The sequence below is a fragment of the Pocillopora verrucosa genome, chromosome 8 (genome assembly GCF_036669915.1).
Source record: "Pocillopora verrucosa isolate sample1 chromosome 8, ASM3666991v2, whole genome shotgun sequence".
Classification (NCBI taxonomy): Eukaryota; Metazoa; Cnidaria; class Anthozoa; order Scleractinia; family Pocilloporidae; genus Pocillopora; species Pocillopora verrucosa.
In genome coordinates, this window is record NC_089319.1 from 12,539,904 (window position 1) to 12,565,074 (window position 25,171).

At 41.5% G+C, this 25,171-nt stretch overlaps 4 protein-coding genes across 4 annotated transcripts; 2 read left to right on the forward strand and 2 right to left on the reverse strand.

Moving 5' to 3' along the window:
* Window positions 1-1,707: 1,707 nt before the first annotated feature.
* LOC131784995 (substance-P receptor-like) lies at window positions 1,708-3,559 on the forward strand. Its single transcript, XM_059101836.2, has 3 exons — window positions 1,708-1,789; window positions 2,275-2,501; window positions 2,666-3,559. The coding sequence occupies exons 1-3, from the start codon at window positions 1,744-1,746 to the stop codon at window positions 3,557-3,559; spliced, it is 1,167 nt and encodes a 388-aa protein (XP_058957819.2). The 5' UTR covers window positions 1,708-1,743.
* Window positions 3,560-15,459: 11,900 nt separating this feature from the next.
* LOC136283207 (uncharacterized) lies at window positions 15,460-18,437 on the reverse strand. Its single transcript, XM_066171641.1, has 2 exons — window positions 15,646-18,437; window positions 15,460-15,563 (listed from the first exon to the last, which is right to left on the reverse strand). Exon 1 carries the CDS (start codon window positions 18,428-18,430, stop codon window positions 15,977-15,979), a length of 2,454 nt encoding a protein of 817 aa, XP_066027738.1. The 5' UTR covers window positions 18,431-18,437; the 3' UTR covers window positions 15,460-15,563; window positions 15,646-15,976.
* Window positions 18,438-18,627: 190 nt separating this feature from the next.
* On the reverse strand, window positions 18,628-18,999 carry LOC136282988 (uncharacterized). Its single transcript, XM_066171151.1, has one exon. The coding sequence runs from the start codon at window positions 18,997-18,999 to the stop codon at window positions 18,628-18,630; it is 372 nt and encodes a 123-aa protein (XP_066027248.1).
* A 3,198-nt stretch (window positions 19,000-22,197) lies between these two features.
* On the forward strand, window positions 22,198-24,551 carry LOC136282989 (tachykinin-like peptides receptor 99D). Its single transcript, XM_066171152.1, has 3 exons — window positions 22,198-22,273; window positions 22,835-23,061; window positions 23,229-24,551. Exons 1-3 carry the CDS (start codon window positions 22,198-22,200, stop codon window positions 24,120-24,122), a joined length of 1,197 nt encoding a protein of 398 aa, XP_066027249.1. The 3' UTR covers window positions 24,123-24,551.
* Window positions 24,552-25,171: the final 620 nt, after the last annotated feature.

Sequence of the window (25,171 nt, forward strand, 5' to 3'; positions counted from 1 at the left end):
CTTATTCAACCCGAAATGGGCGCCATGTTTTAGCATATTATCGTGGTAATCATCGAGCCCGCGCATCGCTCACAATGAAACAGCGGCATTAACAAGAGAGAGAAAGCACAAACCAGTAAAGAAGAGCCAAAATTATTAATTTCACAGTACTTTCTTTATTATTAAACTATATATTTCAGAGTCTATATGCATGCTTAAAAGATTTCTACTCAGACTAATGTAAACGAATTGAATCCAGGGGTACCGAATTTAGGTGAGAACATACAGCACTTGAAGAGCGTATTACGTAACTTTTGATTATCATATAAAATCTTACTTTGATTACAATGATTATATAAATCCTAAATCCTACTTTACTAGGCATTGAAACCTAGGCTATCTTTGCACGCTATAAAAGTTCTTTACTTAATTCACTTATTATTAGGAAAATATCATAGAAAAACTACGGTTTCTGGCAATTCATCGGAGGCTCCGTGATGGATGATTCGTCTTGAATGGCAACATCACAATTTTAAAACAAAAATAAGAGATTATTTAGAGGTGTGTTAAACAGAAAAGTCATCTACCATTAAAGTTTACCATTAAAGAAGACACAGGCTAATAAATCTTTTGGCTGAGAATGCTCATGGTAAGTTTTAGCGATGGATTATACAGTAAACTGAGTACAGTTATCTTTGTGAAAATCAAGCTCCGATGAGTATTACATTTAAAAACGGCAACTTTCTACTATCAGGGAGATTATAAATCGTCGACTGGAACGAATCGCTTTGGGTCGAACGAGGGTTGGACTCTGACGACTCAAGAATTTCGGCTGACGCATTTAGTCATAGATATTCTGTAACTCTCGGCCACTGGACAAAAAAACTGTCAGGCTGTGCAAACCCAATCTATCCCGGTAGCTGTGTGTACAGCTGCTCGATAATCTTGTTGAGAAATTCCCATGAAAAAAAAAAGTAAGCTACGGAACGATTTCTTGCAGCAAAATACCTGACATCACTTCAAAGATCAAACGGGGTTTTACAAACTGAATGTAAATGAAGTATGAAAGGTAACTTACCAGTGATACAAGTCCCGTGGTTCCACTTTAAGCAAACGGAGCATTGAATTCCTTGTTGCCGCGTGAAACAGGTCTTTCACACGTGATGCAATTGTCAGCCATTCTTAGAATTAACTTAACATGATCAGTTCAACTGACCTCTAAAAACGGCAATCACGCAGTTGGGAGTATAAATTAGTGATATTGCTGGTGGTTTTATGGTTAAAAGAGAAATTAAAACTGTGAATTAACAGAGGCAGCGAATTCAGCATGTTAGTAGCGAACTCCAACGTAGCGAACTCGACGAGTAGCAAAACCAGCGTAAAGCCTCTCGTGACACAACCAAAATCCTTCAGCATCCCCCCTCCTCCCCCTCCCCGGCGATAAGTAATGATCGGCTCCTAAAATAGATAGGATTATTTTCTTCATTCTACGGTTCTATGAAAAGATGTAATGGCCAAAAGTGTTCATCAATGAATCAAAAAACAGTTGGAAACAATTCACTGCAATTGCTGAGTGTGAAGAACGAGAACCACCTTATCTTACCTTGTATAACTGATTTTGAGGTTAAAGAAATATGCTTTACTTTGCACTGTTAATTCATGGTTAAAATTATGTTTTTGGATTAATTTGTAACATTATTCTCAGCTTTGTTTCAGGTTTAAACCACAGTAAAACGACGCTTAAAACTTTCGATCACTCAGTGAATGGCAATGAGTGGCATGATGGCGGTAAATAATTCTTCTATTGCAGGTACGTTTTCATGTCTTATAGGTCTGAAGATATTTTTTTGATACGTTTTGGATGAACAAGAATTCGTAGTGTTACCATGGCTGCCTCTGTGTGAGTCGAAGTCAACATAAGTGAGGTGATTTTAGCGATACGTGGGCAACGCCATCTGGTACAAACCGCGTGGCATTAGTAGGCCAATCAGATAAGCAGGCGTGAGTTATACGAAGGAAGTAAGGAGTCACAGATGTCTCTCTGCCCTCAAGCGCTGTTATTAATGAACTCGATAACATCGGATGAGAGGTTTTCTCCTAAAATTAGGCAAAAGGAAGGGGGGGGGGGCAAACTGGGGAAAAGAAATCTATAAACCTTTCTGCTTTCCTCTTTTATTAGGCAGCGTCATTATTTAGGCTTGGCTAGGTTAAGTCAGCTTCTTACCACATTATCTGTCAGAAAAATAATAGAAGTCTCAAAATCAAAGGCGATTTATTTCTCCTTTCTTTCCTCAGGTGTGGCAAACTTGAATTCATCAGTTGTCAACAGTTACTTTCCTGTGAGCGCTACTGTATGGATAACTGTAGCATATGTGGTTATCTTCGTCTTCGGCTTCTTTGGTAACATCTGTATCATTTACATTGTGGTTTCTCGTAAACAGATGAGGACTAAATTCAATTTCTTAGTTGTAAATATGGCAGTTGGAGATCTACTTGTTTCTCTCTTCGTTATGCCGTTCGAGGTGAGTAACAATTTTTCAATTGTTAAGTGTTAATTCATTGTTTAGTTTCGTTATGCAAAACGTTCTCACTCACTCCCAGTAGTATAACACATTTTTTATTTCCCACGCTATTAGGTCGTGTTATCAATGGAATACCTATCTTTAGTACCTCCCTGTCTTTGTAGGTGAAATATCTTTACATTAGCCTGGCATGGATTCCAGGGGCAATGGGAAAAGTCACGTGCAAGCTTGTTGGGTTCCTGGGGATCTTGTCAGTCGCTGTCAGCATCATAACACTTGTCTTCATGACAGTGGATCGTTACTTCGCCATTCTTCATCCACTTCGAGATATACGTTTCATTCGAAACACAAAACTGGTCACTGCTGTGATATGGATCTCGTCTTCCCTGTTTTTCTTGCTGTATCTCTTGCTTTATGACGTTGTAAAGAGTGCTGATGGCTTTCATTGGGAATGCACAATGGTTTGGAATTTCTTTTCCTCAGACAGAAGTGTCCAGGTTTCTATCGCCAGAGCCTATTTCATGACCATGTTCTTGATACTGTATTTGGTTCCTCTTGTTGTCATAGCATGGGTTCATATTCTTATTGGTCGACATGTTTGTTCACGCCAGATCCCAGGGGAGCCGACAGCCCATCAGAGACATCAAAATGAACTGTCCAGGCGCAAGGTATTGCGCATGATCATCATCGTGGTGGTGACGTTTGCGCTGTGTTGGTTGCCAGCTCACATCCAGCATTTACTCATTTTCTATTTTACTAACACTTATAAGGCTTTGCTCAAAGTTGAACGCCTGAATTCCGTTTTATATTTTCTAGCACACGCCAATAGTGCCATAAACCCTTGTTTGCTTCTTGGTTTAAACCAAGGATTCAACCATGGATTCAGGGGAATTCTCAGATGTCTTTTTTGCCGAAATCCCGTTCCCACGAGAAGAAGCATTGGCACAGAACCACCCGTTGTTCTGACTCACATACGAAAGACTGTACGTCAAAGTAGTAACACTGTTATCCCTCTTCGTATTCAACAGCGTCCACGGTCTCAGAGCTGTACGTTTTGAATTTCTTTTTTCCACGAGTTAGACAACACAATGAAAACCTATCAACACCATTACGATTGATATTATAGAAATTTAACCATCGCTGATCTGTTCTCAGTAGTACTTGTTTTGTTCAACAACGGAAGCAAAAAGCGTCATAAATGATAAGCCAATCCAGGGGAAAAGTTGCATAGAAAATTTTCAAAATATATGCGAAAAGCTTCATTTACTTGGTAGGACGTCAAAAGATGAGGTTCGACCAGTGTACTTTGTGCACTGTTGTTCTTGTTATCATACGGGGACTCCTCGCTGTTCCTTAAAAACCGTGCTTACCTGAGTGGCCGTAGCGCTTGCCAACATTTTCATGGCAAAAATAGAACACGGTATTATCAACCAGAGCACAACTAAACCGCCGATTTGGAAGAGGTATAATGACGAATTTTCTGTCTATGGAAGGCAACCAAAGACTTTGATTGAGTCACAATAAAATTTACTTGATCCCTCCCTTCCCCCCCCCCCCCCTCACGGCTCTGTAGCATTCTACTGATCCTCCCATCGTTTGCAGTCAATTAACGATAGTCGCCCCTTTATATTCTGTTAGCGACCACCGATATCCCCTCTGTTCCCCCAGAAATCCACGTGATCCCCCCAAGTCCTCTAACTCCCCTCCCCCTTCGTTTGTGAGAATGTATGAAATGAATCTAATCTAATCTTATTTTATAAACCACTGCGTGAATGATGTCGTAGTTCTTTCGTGTTTTAATGTTACAAGGTGTCAAACACTGGAAACCAAGCTTGTACTCATTCCTTAATCTGCGAACAAAGTCGATGATAGTTGTTAATAAACAATGTATCTTTCCAATAGAAACTTAGTAACGGAATATATTTCCGATTCCGTTTTATGTTTTGGAGGATCCTTGTGCAACACTGAGACAGTTTTTGTAGAAATTGAACAGTAGTAGAAAGTTGCCTTTTCTATTCTACCTTTTTTTTCTTTATCTTAAACGAGTAAATCAACGTTCACCCTTCTATGAATCTTGCATATCCGGTCAAGCATACCCCATAAAATTTCAACTTTCAGTTACTCCTCTGAAAAACAGACGAACATTCTATAGCCTGTCTCAAATCCTTACCACTGGGACCTCTGTTTCTACATGAGCTAAAGGTTATACAACTGGTACCACAGTTAATAGTAACAAACCCAGTGCTCATGTTGGGTGTCAACTGTATAGGAGAATCACTGCAGTGGCCATAACAGACATATCATCGCCATCGCGACCTGATTAACTCTCGAACGCGAGTTATGGTAAGTGCGAGTGTGCTCTGACGTTTGAAACAATATGCGTGGGCTGCACGCAGGATAGTTAAAGATTTCGTCCACAACAATTTTTTATTTAAAAAAACTGCAAAATTAATCGTATTTGCCGTAAAAGGGGAACATCGAAGCTCATTAAAACAAATCAATTAAGCGAAAATGATTTGCTTTTAACTGACATAATAACGATAGCAACCCTACGTACATACCACTCTCTTCCTCAAAACCACCCTAAAACACAACCAAACTAAATCAAGACTCCAGGATAAATAATGCTCTAAGCTAACCCTGGAGTTTGTACTTCGCGATGGCGACTTACTTAGTTGTTCTAAGTGGTTTTAACGAGGCGATCGCGATAGATGATTGAATACGAATTTTAAAAGGAGCAGTCTCTCTAAAAGTGGTCCGGTGCATTGCTGTTCGAACAATCGACCACCTTGGTTTTTCAAAATTTTTCAAAATAAATTTTTTCCGATGGAAAATCGCCTCAGCCCTCAAAGGCCCAATTTGAACAGTGCCGATCATTAAATATGGCACAAACTGCTATGGTCGTCTTTTCAAAAAACTCTGGTTTGAGGAATTTTTTTTCTTCGTATATTTAGCTGGATCAATCCTTTAGGAGAACAAAGTACATGAGTTTGGCCTTTTTTAACGACATTTTACATTCAAAATTATTTTTCAGTTTGACACCTGCTTTGCCTCTGCCGCTAGGACCAAATTTTATGTAAATAAGCAACTTTTAATCTCGGCTCAGCACAAATATCCAACTTCTTTCCCATGATATTTTCATTCAGACTAACTGACATAAGGTAGAGGAGTATGGAATTGTAAAAATATGACGTCGGAAGTTTTCGGCGAACTCCTGGCTCGGCCAGCCAACATATTAAGCACATTTTCGAACATTTCACCAAACAATTAATTTGCACAAAAAGCGGACTAAATTATACGAAATTTCCATCGCCAACCCATAGCTGACGCCCGAATTGAGCACTGTAAAGCTTTTTTATGATAAAAAACGTCGTTCAGAAGAGGAAAATTCTTCATCCTTATCTAGAAAATGCAGCCGACGAAAGCTGACTCTTCGCTTCTCTTTTCGTTGGCTGTGCCTTCATACGTACAAATCTATCAGATAATGACGAATTGTGATATAAATAACGATTGATTCTTTGGTGTATGAAATAAATCTAATCTAAACTCTTTTACAAACCATGGCGTTAATAATGTCGTTCGTTGTTCTTTCGTGTTTTAATGTTTCACGGTGTCAAACACCAGAAACCAAGCATGCACTCATTCCTTAATCTGCGCACAGAGTCAATGATAGTCGCTCTTTTATCATTCATTAATAATTAATCTATTTGAAAGTAACTCACTAAAAGGCTTTTATCATGTCAAACGTGTTTCTTTCGGTAAAGTAAATTTTGTCGATATACTCTCAATTTCGTTTTACTTTTCGGAGCCTTGTACACCAAATCCTTGCGCAAAAAGACACCGACAGTTTTCGTCGAAACTCAGAGTCACTCGCACACACAACGAAACAAAGTCAATACGATTTATTAGATTGTGATTTAAGTTATTACGAGGCGAGTGCGATGGATACTTTTCTCTATCACGCAACAACCATCACACGCCGCCTTAAAGTAAACAAGTTCTTTAATGTTCGGAAACCACCTTGGCGAAATATGCTGCAATCTAACAACAATTGTTCTCTTACACTAAATTTGCATCAGCAATAATATGCTCCATACCAATACCGTACAGAATTCCTTCGCTTTCGATAATCTACAATTATTGTAATTAAGTTTCAGTTTTCTTTCACTAGACAGCCCAGACCTGCATTCTCAGGTATTTGCATATAAACTCCGAGCCAGTCAGGCTGGTGATAACATTACAGAGCACTTTTTAGAGTGAACCCTCAAATAAGCACACAGGAATTACAAGGCTGCCGATACCATAGTAGATCACTCTTGACGACAATCTCTTTCATATAACAAGCTGTGACATCTCAAGGTCAACATCACTAATTTCGTTGCCAGTTACGCTAAAAGTTAGGCTGGGGAATTACTAATATCTTAGGGATTTATCCCCAGCTGAGGATCTACAAATCTGACAATCCGAACGACGTAAGTAATTATTACAAGAAACCATTGAATATTGATAATACAAAACGTTAATGCCATATATCATTGGATTATAACTACATAAGCTGCAATAAATTACGTAAATAATACAACCACATGGATATTAACGACTAACCCTGCTGAGCTACCGCTTACAACAAGCAAAGACTGTTATACGGAGGGTAGAAAAAAAATTTCTTTAAAAAGTGACCCAAAGGAAAAATTTGAGCAGGAAATCTAGCTTGTAACTAAAGAAACTCCTTCTTACAGGAACTAAATAGGAAATGGACGATTCAATGAATAAATAAACAAGGGAAGGATAAGACTCGCAAACTTAAATTTGGACCAGAAACGCGGTCTGTTCTGAGGCCAGGGTGACCTCCACTTGGAATAAGGGGCTCATGACCCCAATATTGCTACCTTTGACGCCCATGGCCTGATTCCCAAGCTCTGATGCGTCCCGAGCCAACAAAATATTGATTACGGCCTTCTTCACGAGCTCATTTGTCAGAAATAGCATTTCACTGTCTCTCTCACTAACCTACTATTCACTAAGACTACTGCCAGGAAGAAGAAGAAGAAGAAGGACTTTATTTATAGAGGGGGACACGTAACAGCTGAAAAGCTGACAAACCTGTGGCCCTCCGAATCAGTGGCAAGTCATTCTGGTGTGAATCTAATTGAGTTCCATTCGTGGGAATTAGTAACCTATAGTGCTCGACTAAAATGATTATTACGAGCTACTAGAAAGGATTCATCGAAGCAGGTTATATAATGTAACTTTATTAGAAGGAGCACTAAAAAAACTAGATGCTCAACTATTATTGACGGGAAAACTAAAGTAGTGTTATTGATTTAATTTTTTACAAAGGTAGAAACCTATATTTGTGTTAAAGCCAGTCTACACGAGTTACTCTCAAGTTCGTCTAAAAAGCAATGGTAACTTAAAAGTATACGTTATTTATTTTGCGACGGTTATTGCTTCTTTAAGTGTCAGCTTTAAGGTATTGTTCCGTAATTGTATTTTCTGAGTCCAAAGATGATTTCGAGTTCGAGTGAAGCTAATCCCAAATGCACCCAGCAACTCTCCTGCACTCGCATCCATGTCAAGAAAACATCTCATGGGCAAGCTTCTGTCAACGCGTCCTTCTGTCAGAAATGGCCTTCTTCCACGTACTTTCATTGTAGGCTTAGGCAGTGTGAGAGACCACTTGAAACTTTCAATCGCTTGTTTACACTCCTCAGGGTAATCCCAGAACAACGCAAGGTAGACGTCTTTTCCAGTTATTGAACTGATGGGTACGATCAGAATGTGTGGCAGGTAGTCAAGATCCATATGAAGCTGAAGAAGTCTTGCGTAGATTAAACACAGATGATGGTATTTTCCAAAAGCGTTTTTGTTCTTCTCCCAGGAGTTCAAGATGTCGAGAACCTTCCAATCCACCATGACATACCTTTCTATTCCCATTTTCGGGTCTTTGTAACAGCCAATTGCGTCAGCTTCTCCGTGTCAGAAATGAACTTTTGGCAATGCATCTGCATGTTTCGTCAGAAGCGTAGCCGTATAGTGGAAAATGTTTATCGAGAATATTTATACCGAAGTAACCGAAAATTTCCTCAGTTGTGTCTTCTTTTTTTATCGTTTTTTGTGAACCAACGTTCAGTTCCGCCGTGATCATCTTTATTTTGGCAGAGAGATTTCCGTCTCAAGCAATATCAACACCGTTCCTACTCAATTCTGAAGAGCACAAAAAATTTCTACTGAGTTTCATGCAACACTTGAAAAATAAAATATAAAGTTTTGGCTGTTAACTTGTCAATCAATCTTTATTGTACTCACTCTCGCTCAAAAATAAATTACAACAACGAAAATATTAAAAGTAAAAATTAGAGTACTGGCTACTTGGAATAACCATGGGTGCCAGCGGAGCCAGGCGGCCGGTTGACATTAGCATTAAATAAAATCAAATTACAGGTTAGCAAGAAAACTGAAGCAAAATTCAAGGGAGAAGAGGAAAAACGCAATTTCTACTTCATCAATCGATTTGCGTAGAGGCTCTAAGGCCTTCTCCAACAAATTCTTGAATTCTTCTGGGAGTTCCTTGGATTGCTGAGCTAGTCGTGCGAGTAAGGGATTGCGATGACTTCAATTTGCTCAAACCCGTATCGCACAGCTTTGTGATGAGGATTTTACGAGAACTTTACGAGATAAGCGTAGCAGCTTATCGAGTGTTCTCCCAACCTCCCAAGTGTTTACATCAGGCTATGTAAACACGGAAACCATTTTACATTTCTTTTATAAAATAACTAATGAGAGAGGAACGAAAACCGTGTTTACATACGCTCATGTAAAATGGTTTTATGGCCAATCAGATCGCGCGTACCATTTGAATTATTTTATAAAGCACTTTGTCAAATTTGTATAATAACATTTGTATTAATAACGAAGCACATATATTTCTAACTTACCCTTGGGAAGAAGTAGATCTCTTTCCAATCTTTCTCATTTGAAGGAGCCAAATTACATTGTCCATCTCCTAATTTTAATTTCCGATGCTTTCCTTTTGTGATTTGTTTTTTGCATCCTGCAATTTCGTAAAAGGGTGTGGTGACGCGGCCGACGCCATTTTGAAACTGCCTTAGTACGGAGTTGAACGTTTAAGCTATTAGAGGGTCTGAATGAGGTTAACCGACTAGCGACAGGGGGCGAGAAATAGATTTGACGACCAACAAAACGAAAAAACAATAACCAAATGCCGACAAGTAAATTACCGACAATCGACATAGTCTAAACAATATCACTTTTTTTTTTTCAGAGAGAAGAGCATTCTAGCCTAGGCGTGAGGAATGTCTGAATGAGGTTAATCGACTTGCGACAAAGGCGAAAAATATAGCTGACTACCAACAAAATGCTGAAAAAAATTACCGATTGGCGACAAGTAAATACTAACCGACAACCGGCACAGTCCAAAATTATTGATATTTGTAGTCAGGAAAATAGAAGCAAACAGCCACATTATGGGTATATTTTTGAAGGCAGATTTCACAAGCTCATGTGTCTCGGTTTGCACTGAAATTGCTTTGCCTTTCTCTTTCAAAACCTTATGCAATTTTCTTTCAAATTTAACTGTCACAATTTTCATTGTGAAAAGGCTAAGGTATTATTGATAAATAATATACCGTGGGAAAAAGTAAGATAAAATTTATTTCTTTTTCGAACAGGTGCCTTTGCATATATGTTCTTGCGTTTTTCCTTTTTATTTTTTTTATTCATTTATTCTTGTTGATTTAATTCGAAGAAGATGTTCATCAATAGATTGAGGATGTCGGAACATAAATTATTCAAACTCTTTGGTCTACAGTCGACTCTCGCTCTGCAGACACCTCGCTATTACGGACACCACCCCATTAGGGGACAAAAGCCAGACCCCCGGCGAAACGCACAAAGAAATAGCTGAAATAACTCCCGTCTTTACGGACTCCCGCTATTACGAAAATCTCGCTTCGTCCAAACTCCAGACTCACATGATATGAAGCGACACCATGATAAAGGAAAATAAAGAACCCATTTTTCAATTGGGTGCGAACTTGAGAATTTCCTGCTTTCAGCCGGATCTTTATTTGGTCTGTGAAGCCACGTTAGAAACTTAATGTTGGGTTATTATATGTTTGGAGACAAACCAATATTTTTCTCTCGCGTACCCCGCCATTTCGGACCCTCGCTCAAAGACACTAAATCTCCCCCCCCCCCACCCACCCCCCCGAAGGTGTCCGCAATAACGTTAGTCGACGGTACTATTAAATCCATTAACCAGGCTTGCTTTTCACAATCAATTATCAGCATGAAAAGTCAACCATTCAAGCTGGATACAGCTTCAAGTGTACTGAAGGTTTTTCAAAAAGAAACTTTTACAGTGTAGTATGGTGTTAAACTCCTTTCAATACAAAGAAAGAAGACAGTAAACAGTATTGAAAAACTTGTGCAGTTCATCCAAAACGTCTTTCCAGGTAACGTAATATTATTAATAGCTGGCATATCTTGCGTTGCTAAAATAATGAATTCACTTTCCTCTTGTAACTGCATTGTAACAGACAAATCAAACTTTCGAGACTTCGGTTGCTTCTCGCAACTTCGCTCCATATCATGATATGATAGACGACAACGAGGGGCTTTTCTTTAAAATAGATCTTGATTGTGTCATTCCTTAGTCTGTCCACCGCTGTATGTTTTGTTTCAGTCAACTAAGTGAGAAACCCAAAGTGAGCGCGCGATGGTCTGAAATAAAACAGAAGTCCGTGAACTTATTAGTCGGGCTTCTGATAATTAATACCATGAGAGTCGCACGAACATATGAAACATGTTTTTAAATCCAGGGATATGTCATACACCGCTTTCAATTCTATTTCTTTGTTATATCTAGTTAACTACGAAAGAAGCAAGTCAGTGAGTGAATTTTTACATTCTCGGTTGCGCTAAAGGCCATTCTTTGCAAGCGAAACTGCATGGGTTAAAAACCCTGAGGCTCTATTACCATCACAAGTGGCGCTTGCATTACCACATTTTCATCTTTCTCTGAACCTCTATCAACACTAGTTGCACTCTTCGTGACGTTTTGTTTCAGACCATTTCTGCACTTGTGATAACATTTGATCTCAAGCGAGCAGTTTTCCTCGCAAGAAGAGTGGAACATCTTTAACTTCGAAAGGGAAACAACATGGCTTCCCCATAATCGTGGTCCAGATTACGCAGAAAATTTTATGAATGCGCATTAAATCATATTTTTTTTTAAGCAATTTCTTCTTTTATGCGCAGCAACTTCATCACTGCAGCAAATGTTTACAATTGCGACAACTTTTATTTTCGCAGCAACTTTTATAATTTGCAAAAGGTTTTCGTTAATTTGTAGCGCCTAAAAAACTGCCACAAGTTTCAAGGTGCAACAAATTTCATTTGTTTGTGAACAAATAGCGGCAACTTTTAAGTTTGCGACATGTGCCCTGTGGCCCACTGTTATGTAAATTTTTTTCAGATAAGTACGCTTATTTTGAGGGTCTTTATAGGAGATAGCTTTGACGGTTGATGGTTAATTTTTTTCAGTCAATTTTTACGGTTGACAGATAATTTTTAACGCCTCTGACGGTTGACGGTTAAATTTCAGAGCCTTTGATGGTTGACAATTATAAGATATATTTTCCTGAATAAACAATCTATATTGAATGTTAAGTTAGCATCTTGCGAACCTTGAGGATTTCCTTTCATTGAAATGTTACGTAAGAATCTCGCACACTTTTGGGATTCTCATTCATTCGACTGGAAAGTTAGTGTTTCCCTTACTTTTAGCATTTTTGACACGGGTTAACGATAAAAACGTCGTTGATCTCGAAGGAATCATTAATATCATTAAAACTCCCATTGAGGAGTTTAACGATAAAATCTATCGACACATTTCATGACACTCTAAATGAGCCCCTCCAAGGGATTTTAGGGAACAAGGGAACTGGAACATTTATTTTTGGTAACAGGGATATTTTCAAACTATTTTCAGGGAACAAGGGAACTCTTGAGTAAATTGTTGGGAAGAAGGGAATACCGATCTACTTTCAATAATATATATTTTTTTAACTTTCTGAGCCCCTAAAATATAAAATCTCTTACGTTCTTGGGTGTCAGGCGAGATCATGCCAAAAACCAGTTACAAATAGTAACGCTCTTGATGAAAGGGAACCAGCAACTGGTTTTGCTGTTATTCCTTACATACAGGGTGTTATGGAACCCATCAAGAGAATTTTGAATAGCCACAACGTTAAAGTTTCTCAAAAACCTTTTCAGACTTTGGGGCATATTTTCGCCAAACCTAAGGATCCTGTCACGAAAGAAAAACGAACCGACGCCACTTAATCTATTCCTTGCAATGACTGTGACAATGAATACATCGGACAGACCAAACGTCAGTTTGGTACACGGTTGAAAGAGCACCAAAAAGCGGTTTTCCTTTGCAAAAAGGAAAATTCAGCTTTATCGGAGCATACATGCCTAACTAACCATAAAATTGGGTGGGACAATTCTAATTATCACCACTAATCGGCGTTACCACCAGCGCTTTTGTTTGGAGGCTTGGCATATTAACTCCGCCCACGCTCCTTTAAATCGTGACGATGGCGGTTTGCTTCCTGACGCCTATTTACACCTCGTCAGAAAAAAGGCCGCTAATTAGTGATCATATAAAAGGACCTCTTGTTGCAGCGTTTAGATCACCCCTGATGAAGGCACGAGACAGGAGTGTCGAAACGTTGGGTCTATGAATTGTAACTTCTTCGGTTATATTCATTAAATCTGCAAACCAGAGTAGCATCAAACTATGTCAGGCGAGATCATTTTCGAGATGACTATTGTTACGAGCTGTTTTCTCCTCTGACAAAAAGCGTGTTGATGCAGTCATGAGCCTTATTGGTACCACAACTGTGACACAAGGCCCTCAAGGAACTGTTTCCTCTATTGTCGTGGAAGATGGAAGAAAGATCCTGAAGTGTCTACGTGACATCAAGGACCTGCTGGACCGTTTTGATCCAAGCCTTACCACCAAATTTAGTATCAAAAGTCTTCTAGTGAAGATACCTTAGAGCTTGAAGAAGATGATCTTATCCTTCTCCTTGATGTGCTTCACCATACCAATGAAGTCGTCGCTGTCGCAGAGGCAGCTGAGTCAGTTGAGATGACACAAACGGCAGTCGATGAAGTACAGCATGAGGAGAAGAAAGAGGCGGTTCGAAAGCGATTTTTTCTACTATGAATAGAAGGGTAAAACAAGCAAACAAATATGGGGAACAATGATAAACATTTTTGGGGATCGAGGGAACAGCGCAAAAATTTTCGGAATCAAGGGAACAAGAGCTAAAAACATTTTTGGGAACAAGGGGTTTTATTAATGGGGAACAAGGGATAAAATCCAAAAAGATTAAGGGATCAAGAGAACATGTACCCCCCCTGGGAGGGGCTCCCGGCCGAAATGAGCGTGATCTCAGTTCTTGTTGAACGGCAGTAGTGGCGCGTAGTTCAGTGTACAAAGACAAGTATTACAAAGACAAGTATTGACTTATTAACTTATTTATTAAAATTTTTCAAACTGCCGGTTTTAAAGGAGAAAATCAGACGGTGAGAGTGAAACTGAGCGCCTTTGAAAATCTGAAGACTAGATTACCGTTCTAAAGATTCTTCCACATCTAAAACTGTTGCTAGCGTCCGGCTAAAATAGAGAGCTTCTTTGTGCCGTTTAAATATTGATATTCATTTGCATTTTGACGGTCGACAGTAAAAATCTATCCTTTTTGATGGCTGACAGTTAAATTTTAGGCACCATAACGGCTGATTGTTAAAATCCATTAAGACTCTTTCTCACTGCAGCAGCTGTTTACAATTAAAAAACTCTTATTCTAGCAGCAACTTTTTTAATTTGCCTAAAGGTTTTCCGACCCGACCCAAGCCTCGCTCATTTTTTCCCCAAGTGCTACAATCGCGCCGTTTATTATTTCGCTTTGTTTTACAAAATGAACACTTGAAACAGGTTAGAATCGTAAAAGTGCTCAAGATACTATCCTTACATTCATTATTCATTGTTTACTCATAAGCGTCAACCGTCGAAGGCCCTGACATTTAATCGTCAACCGTCAAAATCGGAAGACAAATTATTCGTCAAGCGTCAAAGCTAACCCGCATTAAGACCCTCTTTCGAGGAGGAGGATAGATCAGTCGTTTCCAACACGATGTAAAGGGGAAGAGGCTATAGAAAATTGACTACCAATTTAGGGGGGGGGATGCTAAGAACATTAGAGAGCCTTAGAGGGGATCAGGTAAATTCTCTCGTGACACAGCCAAAATCCTTCAACATCCCCCTCCCCCCCCCAGCGATACATGATGATGGGCTCCTAAAACAGATAGGATTGTTTTCTTTACTCTACCGTTCTGTGAAAAGATGTAAAAGCCAAAAGTGTTCACCAATGAATCAAAAAACAGCTGGAAACAATTCACAATATTTTGCTGAGTGCGAAGAACGAGAACCACTTAATCGCTGCGTAACTGATTTTGAGGTTAAAGAAATATGCTTCACTTTGCACCGTTAATTCGTGGTTAAAATTATGTTTTTGGATTAATTTGTAACATTATTCTCAGCTTTGTTTCCGGTTTTAAACCACAGGAAAAAGACGCTTGAAACTTTCTATCACTCAGTAAGTGGCAATGAGTGGCATGATGGCGGTAAATAATTCTTCTATTGCAGGTACGTTTTCATGTCTTATTAGTCTGAAGATATTTGTTTTTGGTACGTTTTGGATGAACAAGAATTCTTAGTGTTATCATGGCTGCCTCTATGTGAGTCGAAGTCAACATAAGTGAGGTGATTTTAGCGATACGTGGGCAACACCATCTGGTACAAACCGCGTGGTATTAGTAGGCCAATTAGATAAGCAGGCGTGAGTTATACGAAGGAAGTAAGGTGTGCACGCATAAAACGGTACGACAACACAAACTTGAACACGCGTACTTGTAATTATGAAATGGACTTTACAATCTTGAACGAACGTTGTACGGTTTCGAAAACTAAAGGAAACAAAGGAAATTTACAACTATAAATACGGAAAAAGGCTAGACAAACAAGAAACGAAACCAAAAAAAAACTTACGTTTGTGTCCTTATAATATAAACGATGACGTTAAACGGGCGTTGAAACGATTCTCCACTTCGATCGAGCACATGTATTTTTTAACTCGCAGCGCCTCTCGGGATCTAGCTAATGAGTGCGTGACATCACGCATAACGGCAGTAACATTCCCGACCCCTTAAGCGATGCTTAACATGGAAAGTTCTTAGCTACAAAATAAAGTAGTAATTATGAAAAATAACTTGTCATGTCCTTTGCTAAAGCTAACGGGTCTAGTCCGTCACACAATCCGCTTAAAGAAATAGGGACTATGAATATTCCATGAAGGTTCAGCCCTTACGAGCTTCCTGTTTCATTGTTCATTATCGAGGCACGATTGTTCTTCCTTAGCTAGCAAGAGGACAACCTTGTCAACTGGTCTGCGTAGTTGGGAGGTTTGGGTCTTCAAATGAACCGTGCGTACCAACCCCTTCTTGTCTGATTCCGCGCTTATGACTCGTCCCATCGGCCAAACACTCCTCGGGCAGTTGTCGTCTTTCAACAGGACAACGTCTCCGACAGCTAGATTCCGTTTGGGACTGTTCCACTTCGAACGAGGTTGGAGAGTTGGGAGATATTCTCTCTTCCAACGCGTCCAAAATAAGTTTGCCAAGTACTGCACTCTCCGCCAGCGCCGCCTCATATAGACATCTGCGCGTTGAAAAACTCCTGCTGGGGGAAGTACAACGCTGGTTTTCATCGTCAGGAGATTGCTGGGACTTAGTGGGTTGAGGTCATCGGGATCACTCGAAGCGAATGTTAGCGGTCTCGAGTTAATGATAGCTTCAACTTCACATAGTAGAGTTCTAAAGGATTCGTCATCCAGACGGGAGCCATGCTCATGGAGTAGAACAGTGAGTACTTTGCGGGTAGTGCGAATCTGCCGCTCCCAAATGCCGCCCATGTGGCTGGCACTCGGTGGGTTGAAAATCCAATCTGTACCCTCTAGATGCAGCCTGCTTCTGATTTGCTCGTTGTTCATTTCGTAAACTGCTTGCTGTAACTCTGTCTTGGCGCCTACAAAATTTGTTCCGTTGTCGCTCCGGATCTCTCGGATAGGCCCACGACGAGCAATAAATCGCCTCAGAGCCTGGATAAATGAATCTGTTTCGAGAGAATTGGCGGTCTCAATATGCACTGCTCTACTTGCTAAACATGTGAAAAGGCATCCGTACCGTTTGAGTCCCTTTCGACCTTCTTTGATCATGTACGGACCGAAGTAATCCACGCCAGTATACGTAAATGGCGGGGCTGGAGTCACTCGGTCTTTAGGCAAGTCAGCCATTTTCTGTTCAGCGACAGGGGCACGATTACGGCGACAAGTAACACAATTTGCGATTAGGTGACGAACAGCAGCATTGGCACCGGTGACCCAGTACTTCTCCCTCAATTTAGCAAGTGTGTGACCGCGGCCTGCGTGTGCTAGGCGTTCGTGTAGGCGTTTGATAATCAAGTTCGTAACGTGACTCTTGCGAGGTAAGATGATGGGGTGTTTCGTTTCTTCTGGAAGATCGTCAGCGCGGCTAAGGCGGCCACCAACACGAAGGAGGCCTTCATGAATGTAGGGATCCAGCCGAGTTAGGGAACTTGCTTTCTTCAGCACCATTTTCTTTTGCTTTGCCCGACCCCGTTCGTCTCCACCGCCTTTGTCACTGACTTGTCTGAGAGCGTCAAACTCTCTACTGAAGGACTGCAACTGTACGAAGCGAAGGATGGCCATCTCGGCCTCTTCAAACTCTTGAACTGAGAGCGGTGCGCAGCAGTCACCCACTACCTTCGTTTCAGCTTGTAGTGACTTCACGCCCGACCTTGCCTGACCATGGTCCGAATCTATCTCGAGAGAACCCTGGCCTCTAATCTCCTTCCGTTTTCGCAATACAGCCTTGATTCTAAGGAATGCGGCCACCGACAATCTCAGGCGATACCAACTCGAGTGGTATTCTATTAGTTTGTTAACTGACGTAGCCGTGGCTTCCATTACCATGGTACCGGCGGAAGCAACTTTTCTGACCTCAGGGTCGTCATCTGGGACCTCACCGACTGGAAAGGGCTGCTGCGGCCAGTCCTTTTCTGATTTCCCTAGGAAGTGTGGACCATTTGACCAGCGTTGCTGCTGCAGAAGTCCAGCGGCGGAAAGTCCTCTTGAGGCATCATCTGCCGGATTGCTACTGGTGTCCACGTATTTCCACTGCATAGGACTAGTGAAGTCCCTGATCAATTGCACACGATTTGCCACGAATATCTGAAACCTCCTCCGCTCGTTTCTTATGTAGCGGAGAACCGTCGTCGAGTCGGTGTGATAGATGATAGACTCAGGCTTAACTTCAAGCTCTTCATACAGCATTTGTCCCACGCGAACAGATACGGTTGCTGCAGTTAATTCTAAGCGTGGGACTGTTACGGCCTTAATAGGTGCAAGACGAGCCTTCCCCATTAAAAAGGAACAATGTATGCGACCCATGTTATCCATTAGACGTAGGTAGGCAACGCATCCATACCCCACCTGGCTTGCATCGGAGAACAGATGGAGCTGTCTGGAGACAACTGGGCCAAAACCCGGCGGTTTGTGACACCGATCAATGTGAAATTGCTCTAGTAACGGAAGCTCTCCACACCATCTTAGCCATTTACTGCGGCAGTCTTCCGGAATGTCGTCATCCCAGTCGAGATCTTCATTGCGGCAGAGATCCTGTAACAGCTTCTTCGCTAGAAGTGTGAAAGGAGCGATGAAGCCCAGGGGATCAAAGATTGATGAGATGGTGGACATGACTCCTCGTCTTGTAAACGGTTTGCTGTTAATTGTACGCACCACTGTATCCCTAAGGCACGCTCGATAGGGAGGTCGTCACAGTCAAGAGTTATTGATCTGACTTCTTTCGATCGCTCATCCTCTGGTATAGACTCTAAAACTGCACGACTATTGGAAGTGAATTTGGTGAGGCGGAATCCACCTTTCTTACAGGATTACCGAAGACCTTCAATCAGCTCGACTGCTTTACCTTCCGAGCTTACGGAACGTAGACAATCGTCCACATAAAAGTTATTTCGCAGCGTGTCAGCAACCAAGGTACCGTACTTATCTTCGTTATCCCTTGCGGTTCGCTTAAGGGCAAAGTTAGCGACACTTGGCGACGAGGCCGCTCCAAATAAATGTACAACCATCCGATACTCTTGTAGCTCGGCTTCTAGATTGCCATCTGGCCACCATAAGAAACGGAGGTAATCATACTGTTCAGGAGGAACTGTAACCTGGTGGAACATGGATTCCACATCTCCCATGAAGGCTACGGGGTCTTCACGAAATCTGGTTAGCACGCCTACTAGGGAGTTTGTCATATCTGGACCTTGCATCAGACAGTCATTGAGCGACACGCCCTGAAACTTTGAACTACAGTCAAATACGACGCGTATTTTTTCTGGTTTTTTCGGGTGATACACCCCATGATGGGGTAGATACCACACCTTGCCTGGGTTCGGTATCAGCAACTCATTTGGAACTCTTTGTGCATACCCTTTGGCGATGACATCGTTTACGAAGGAAACGTAATCAGAGCGGTATTTAGAATCTCTCAACATCTTTTTCTTCTGCCAGTTTGCTCTTTTGATTGGGCATGATAATATCGCTATGTCGCAATGGAAGAGGAACTTGGTAGTGGCCGTCGACAACTTTCGTCTCCCTTTCAACCATAGTTAAAAACTTTCTGTCTTCTTGAGAAGGCCCACGCTCGTCCGGTGCTTTGCTTACGGTGTGATCGTTGAAGTCCATCTGCAACATTCTGAGCAATGACGTTGGAGCAATGATTTCCTTCGGCGTTTCCACTTCTCTCACTGTAATTCGGTTCGCGATTATTTTGTCCTTGTCATGATCAGTTCGGATATGGAGAGGTCCACAGACTGTCCAACCATGGCGGAGACGGAGGGCAAATGGGCCATCGCTTCGACAAGGTACAACTTCTAATGGTTCTAAGGCAGGCGGGCAATTGCTGCCAATGAGTAGTCCAATCTCCAGGCGAGGCTCAAGCTCAGGGATTTTCTTCGCAACCTCGGAAAGGTGTGACCACTGATTTATGAGACTGGGCGTGGGAATTTGGTGATGTTCTGCTGGGATTTCATCTCTTGTGTATGAGCGAGGCAACTCAATGGGATTCTCATCATCTAGGCTCGTAACGATAAGATCGTCCAGAATGATGCTTTCCACTTGACTCTGTCCATGCATGGTGGTGAGTTGTAGCATAACCTTGACACCGTCTATTCCTAACTGTCTCCTGATATTTTCGGTTGCAAAACAGCCGCCACTACCATTATCGTAAAACGCGTACGTGACAACTGAATTGTTACAGCCCTTCTGTTTAACTTTAACTGGGAGTATGGCATGTAGCACTACGGACTCCTTGCAACTTGGTGCGTCCTGTACAGGTTTAGAGACATCAATGCGCCTATTGCTAACCGCTATAGATTGAACTTCCGTCGCTTGGGGTTTGTTACTGACGCTCTCTCTATTCATTGTGAAACCATCAATGTGCAATGCTGTTGGGTGCCGTTTCTTGCACTTCTTGCAGGTGCGTCTCTTTACACAACCTTTGGATACATGATCAGATTCGTAACAGGCAAAGCATAATTTTCTTTCGTAAAGAAATGTCTTCCTTTCATCCATGGTCCTTTTGAGGAATTCCGCACAATCATCCAGGTCATGGTTCTTGCTGCAGAAGGGGCACAACTTTTCCTTGCCACCAGCATTGTTTCGGTTCGCATGGTTTACAGCCTCTATGCCGGGAATGGTGATACCAGTGGCAAAACTGTTGCTTGTTTTAGTTGCTGACGAGGGCTTCTTCTTGCCATCTCTCCCACTGTTATCTCTGCGCCTTTCCTGGGTACTACTTAAAGCCTGCACGCCAAATACAGGGTCGTTCGCTGATTCGGCTGCTGACACCACAAAATCAGCGAGATCCTTAAAGCTCGCTATCCTTCCGTTCTCTTTCAATTTCGCAGCACGATCACGCCATCTTGACTGGAGATGCGAGGGAAGCTTTTTTGCAATGGTCTGCAGGTTCGTAGGATGATTTAACTCATTCATATGAGACACGCTCATCATAGCATTTTTACACTTAATCAAGAAAAGCGATAAACGCTTTAGTCCTGATGCGTCATCTGGCCGAACTGGGGACCATCCGAGAGCTTTGTTCACATAGGCCATTGAAACTTTAAAGGGATCCCCATATTCCTTCTCCAGTAACCTCCTCGCCTCCTTATATCCTTCAGAAGGGTCCATATGCAGACAGCCTCCAATAAGTTCTCGTGGTTCCCTTTCAAGATGTTGTTCCAGGTAGTATAAGCAATCTGCCGCCCTGAATGTTCTGGACTCTATCCTTGCCTTGAATGCCATGATAAAGGTTCCATATTCGATGGGGTCTCCTTTAAACTTGTGCACTTCAGGTTGAGGCAGAGTCATTGCTGCAGCCAGTTGCCGATGGGTTGCAATCATTTGCTCATTTTGCTGTCGCTGCATGGCCATCACTTCTTTGAAAGACCTTTCATGGGGTTCCAATCGATAGGGATCATCAGCTGCAGCGATAATTCCTTGTGGTATATCAGTGGTCCCGTTGTTAGCCGGAGGCGATATCTCGCCGGCTAGACTGTTTGAGTGAAACTCTGGGGCAGCAGGGTTGAGATGAGCGGCAGGTGTTGAAGCCATGAATTTAGGTTCACTTTGCTGGAGACAGGGAACAATACCATCCTTATTTTCTAGGTTACCATCATTTTCCAAATCGGCATAAACCCTTTCTCTGGCCTGGGCTTTCGCTATTTCAGTTTCCAGTTTCAAGGCTTCATCTGCTGCTCGTAGAGCTTGTTTGCGTTCTAGCATTTGTTTTTCAGCTTGTAATTCCGCTAGCTTAAGTTTCTCCTTTGCTCGTGCAGATGGCGTTGAGCTGGCTGAAGACTTCTTCGAACGGGTGCTAACACGGGACGATTTGGATGAAGCCGATTTTACTTCTGAGAGCAGATCAAGTTCTTCTGTTAAGCGACGTTCTGCTACATTCATCCATTCCATAACCTGTTTCCTAAATTCCAAAAATGACTTCTCCTTACTTTCATAGCGATCAAGTTCCCTGTCTTGATCCTGTTCGGAGGTCAACTGGCAATAATAAAGGTCACGTGCTTCTTGATACTCCTTGAATAATGTGTTCAATACAATAACCTCTGATTTCACTAAATGAAGATTGTTCTCATCTTCCATTAAGTTTGTGAGAGCATTCCTTTGCTTTGTCACAGCAGTCGTTTTGGCAGTTTGATCGTTTTTCAGTCGCCTTAATTTCTCTTCTTGACCCTTTTCAGTTAATTTCCTTACACGAGTATCGGGACAGCTTTCGTTCGGAGGAAACCCAGGCCCAGCGCCCTCAGCGACAGGTTCATCGTTCATGGTGGACTAGGCACTAATTAATCCTTCGGTAGTCGCTTCAAATTAGCGATGAGTGGCGAACAGTTCGCCCAACATTGCAAATAAACGTAGGATAAGTTCCAATAAACCAGTATGCGATGAGGGTTAAACTTTTCGAAACGAAATGTGCACGCATAAAACGGTACGACAACACAAACTTGAACACGCGTACTTGTAATTATGAAATGGACTTTACAATCTTGAACGAACGTTGTACGGTTTCGAAAACTAAAGGAAACAAAGGAAATTTACAACTATAAATACGGAAAAAGGCTAGACAAACAAGAAACGAAACCAAAAAAAACTTACGTTTGTGTCCTTATAATATAAACGATGACGTTAAACGGGCGTTGAAACGATTCTCCACTTCGATCGAGCACATGTATTTTTTAACTCGCAGCGCCTCTCGGGATCTAGCTAATGAGTGCGTGACATCACGCATAACGGCAGTAACATAAGGAATCACAAATACCTCTCTGCCCTCAAGCACTGTTGTCAAGGAATCAAGGAACTCGATAACATCGAATGAGATGTTTTCTCCTACAATTAGGCAAAAGGAAGGGGGGGGGGGACAAACTGGGGAGAAATCTATAAAAATTTTTGCTTTCCTCTTTTATTGAGCAACGTCGTTATTTAGGCTTGGTTAGGTTAAGTTAGCTTCTCACCACATTATCTGTCAGAAAAATAATAGAAATCTCAAATCAAAAACGATTTATTTCTCCTTTCTCTCCTCAGATGTGGCAAACTTGAATTCATCAGTTGTCAACAGTTACTTTCCTGTGAGCGCTACTGTATGGATAACTGTAGCATATGTGGCTATCTTCGTCTTCGGCTTCTTTGGTAACATCTGTATCATTTACATTGTGGTTTCTCGAAAACAGATGAGGACTAAATTCAATTTCTTAATTGTAAATATGGCAGTTGGAGATCTACTTGTTTCTCTCTTCATTATGCCGTTTCAGGTGAGTGACAATTTTCCAATTGTTATGGGTTAATTCATTGTTTAGTTTCGTTATGCGAAAAGCTCTCACTCACTCTTAGCAGTATAACGCATTTTTTATTTCCCACGCTATTAGGTCGTGTCGTCATTGAAAAACCTATCTTGAGTAGTACCTCCCTGTCTTTGTAGGTGAAATATCTTTACACTGGCCTGGCATGGATCCCAGGGGCGGTGGGAAAAGTCACGTGCAAGCTTTTTAGTCTCCTAGGGAACTTGTCATTCGCTGTCAGCATCGTAACACTTGTCTTCATGACAGTGGATCGTTACTTCGCCATTCTTCATCCACTTCGAGATATGCGTTTCATTCGAAACACAAAACTGGTCACCGCTACGATATGGATCTCGTCTTCCCTGTTTTTCCTGCTGTATCTCTTGGTCTTTGACGTTGTAAAGAGTGCTGACGGCTTTCATTGGGAGTGCAGAACGGTTTGGAATTTCTTTTCCTCTAACATAAGTGTCCAGGTTTCTATCACCAGAGCCTATTTCATGACCATGTTCTTGATACTGTATTTGGTTCCTCTTGTTTTCATCGCATGGGTTCATGTTCTCATTGGTCGACATGTTTGTTCACGCCAGATCCCAGGGGAGCCGACAGCCCATCAGAGACATCAAAATGAACTGTCCAGGCGCAAGGTATTGCGCATGATCATCATCGTGGTGGTGACGTTTGCGCTGTGTTGGTTGCCAGCTCACATCCAGCATTTACTCATTTTCTATTTTACTAACACTTATGAGGCTTTGCTCAAAGTTGAACGCCTGAATTCCGTTTTATATTTTCTAGCACACGCCAATAGTGCCATAAACCCTTGTTTGCTTCTTGGTTTAAACCAAAGATTCAACTATGAATTCAGGGGAATTCTCAGATGTCTTTTTTGCCGAAATCTCGTTCCCACGAGAAGAAGCATTGGCACAGAACCACCCGTTGTTCTAACTCGCATACGAAAGACTGTACGTCAATGTAGTAACACTGTTATCCCTCTTCGTATTCAACAGCGTCCACGGTCTCAGAGCTGTACGTTTTGAATTTCTTTTTTCCATGAGTTAGACAACACGATAAAAACCTATCAACACCATTACGATTGATATTATAGAAATTTAACCATCGCTGATCTGTTCTCAATAATACTTGTTTTGTTCAACAACTGAAACAAAAAGCGTCATAAATGATAAGCCAAGCCAGGGAAAAAGTTGTATAGAAAACTTTCATAATACATGCGAAAAGCTCCATTTACTTGGTAGGCCGTCCAAGGATCACGTTCGACCAGTGTGCTTTGCGCGCAGTTGTTCTTGTTATCATACGGGGACTCCTCGCTGTTTCTCAGAAAACGTGCTTACCTGAGTGGCCGTAACGCTTGCCAACATTTTCATGGCAAAAATAGAACACGGTATTATCAACCAGAGCACAACTAAACCGCCGATTTGGAAGAGGTATAATGACGACTTTTCTGTCTATGGAAGGCAACCAAAGACTTTGATTGAGTCACAATAAAATTTACTTGATCCCTCCCTCCCCCCCCCCTCACGGCTCTGTAGCATTCTACTGATCCCCCCATCGTTTGCAGTCAATTAACGATAGTCGCCCCTTTATATTCTGTTAGCGACCACCGATATCCCCTCTGTTCCCCCAGAAATCCACGTGATCCCCCCAAGTCCTCCAACTCCCCTCCCCCTTCGTTTTTGAGAATGTATGAAATTAATCTAATCTAATCTTATTTTATAAACCACTGCGTGAATGATATCGTATTTCTTTCGTGTTTTAATGTCACAAGGTGTCAAACACTGGAAACCAAGCTTGTACTCATTCCTTAATCTGAGCACAAAGTCAATGATAGTTGTTAGTAAACAATGTATCTTTCCAATAGAAACTTAGTAACAGAATATATTTCCGATTCCGTTTTATTTTTTGGAGGATCCTTGTGCAACACTGAGACAGTTTTTGTAGAAATTGGACAGTAGTAGAAAGTTGCCTTTTCTTTTCTACCTTTTTTTTCTTTATCTTAAACGAGTAAATCAACGTTCACCCTTCTATGAATCTCGCATATCCGGTCAAACATACCCCATAAAATTTCAAC

Excerpts from the sequence above, each read along its gene's own strand:
- LOC136282989 (XM_066171152.1), top strand. The coding sequence starts at position 22,198 with ATGAGGGTTAAACTTTTCGAAACGAAATGTGCACGCATAAAACGGTAC. Across the intron at positions 22,274-22,834 it reads AAACTTGAACACGCGTACTT|ATGTGGCAAACTTGAATTCA; the intron begins GTAATTATGAAA and ends TTCTCTCCTCAG. Across the intron at positions 23,062-23,228 it reads TCTTCATTATGCCGTTTCAG|GTGAAATATCTTTACACTGG; the intron begins GTGAGTGACAAT and ends CTGTCTTTGTAG.
- LOC136282988 (XM_066171151.1), bottom strand. The coding sequence starts at position 18,999 with ATGACAAACTCCCTAGTAGGCGTGCTAACCAGATTTCGTGAAGACCCC.
- LOC136283207 (XM_066171641.1), bottom strand. The coding sequence starts at position 18,430 with ATGTCCACCATCTCATCAATCTTTGATCCCCTGGGCTTCATCGCTCCT.
- LOC131784995 (XM_059101836.2), top strand. The coding sequence starts at position 1,744 with ATGGCAATGAGTGGCATGATGGCGGTAAATAATTCTTCTATTGCAG. Across the intron at positions 1,790-2,274 it reads AAATAATTCTTCTATTGCAG|GTGTGGCAAACTTGAATTCA; the intron begins GTACGTTTTCAT and ends TTCTTTCCTCAG. Across the intron at positions 2,502-2,665 it reads TCTTCGTTATGCCGTTCGAG|GTGAAATATCTTTACATTAG; the intron begins GTGAGTAACAAT and ends CTGTCTTTGTAG.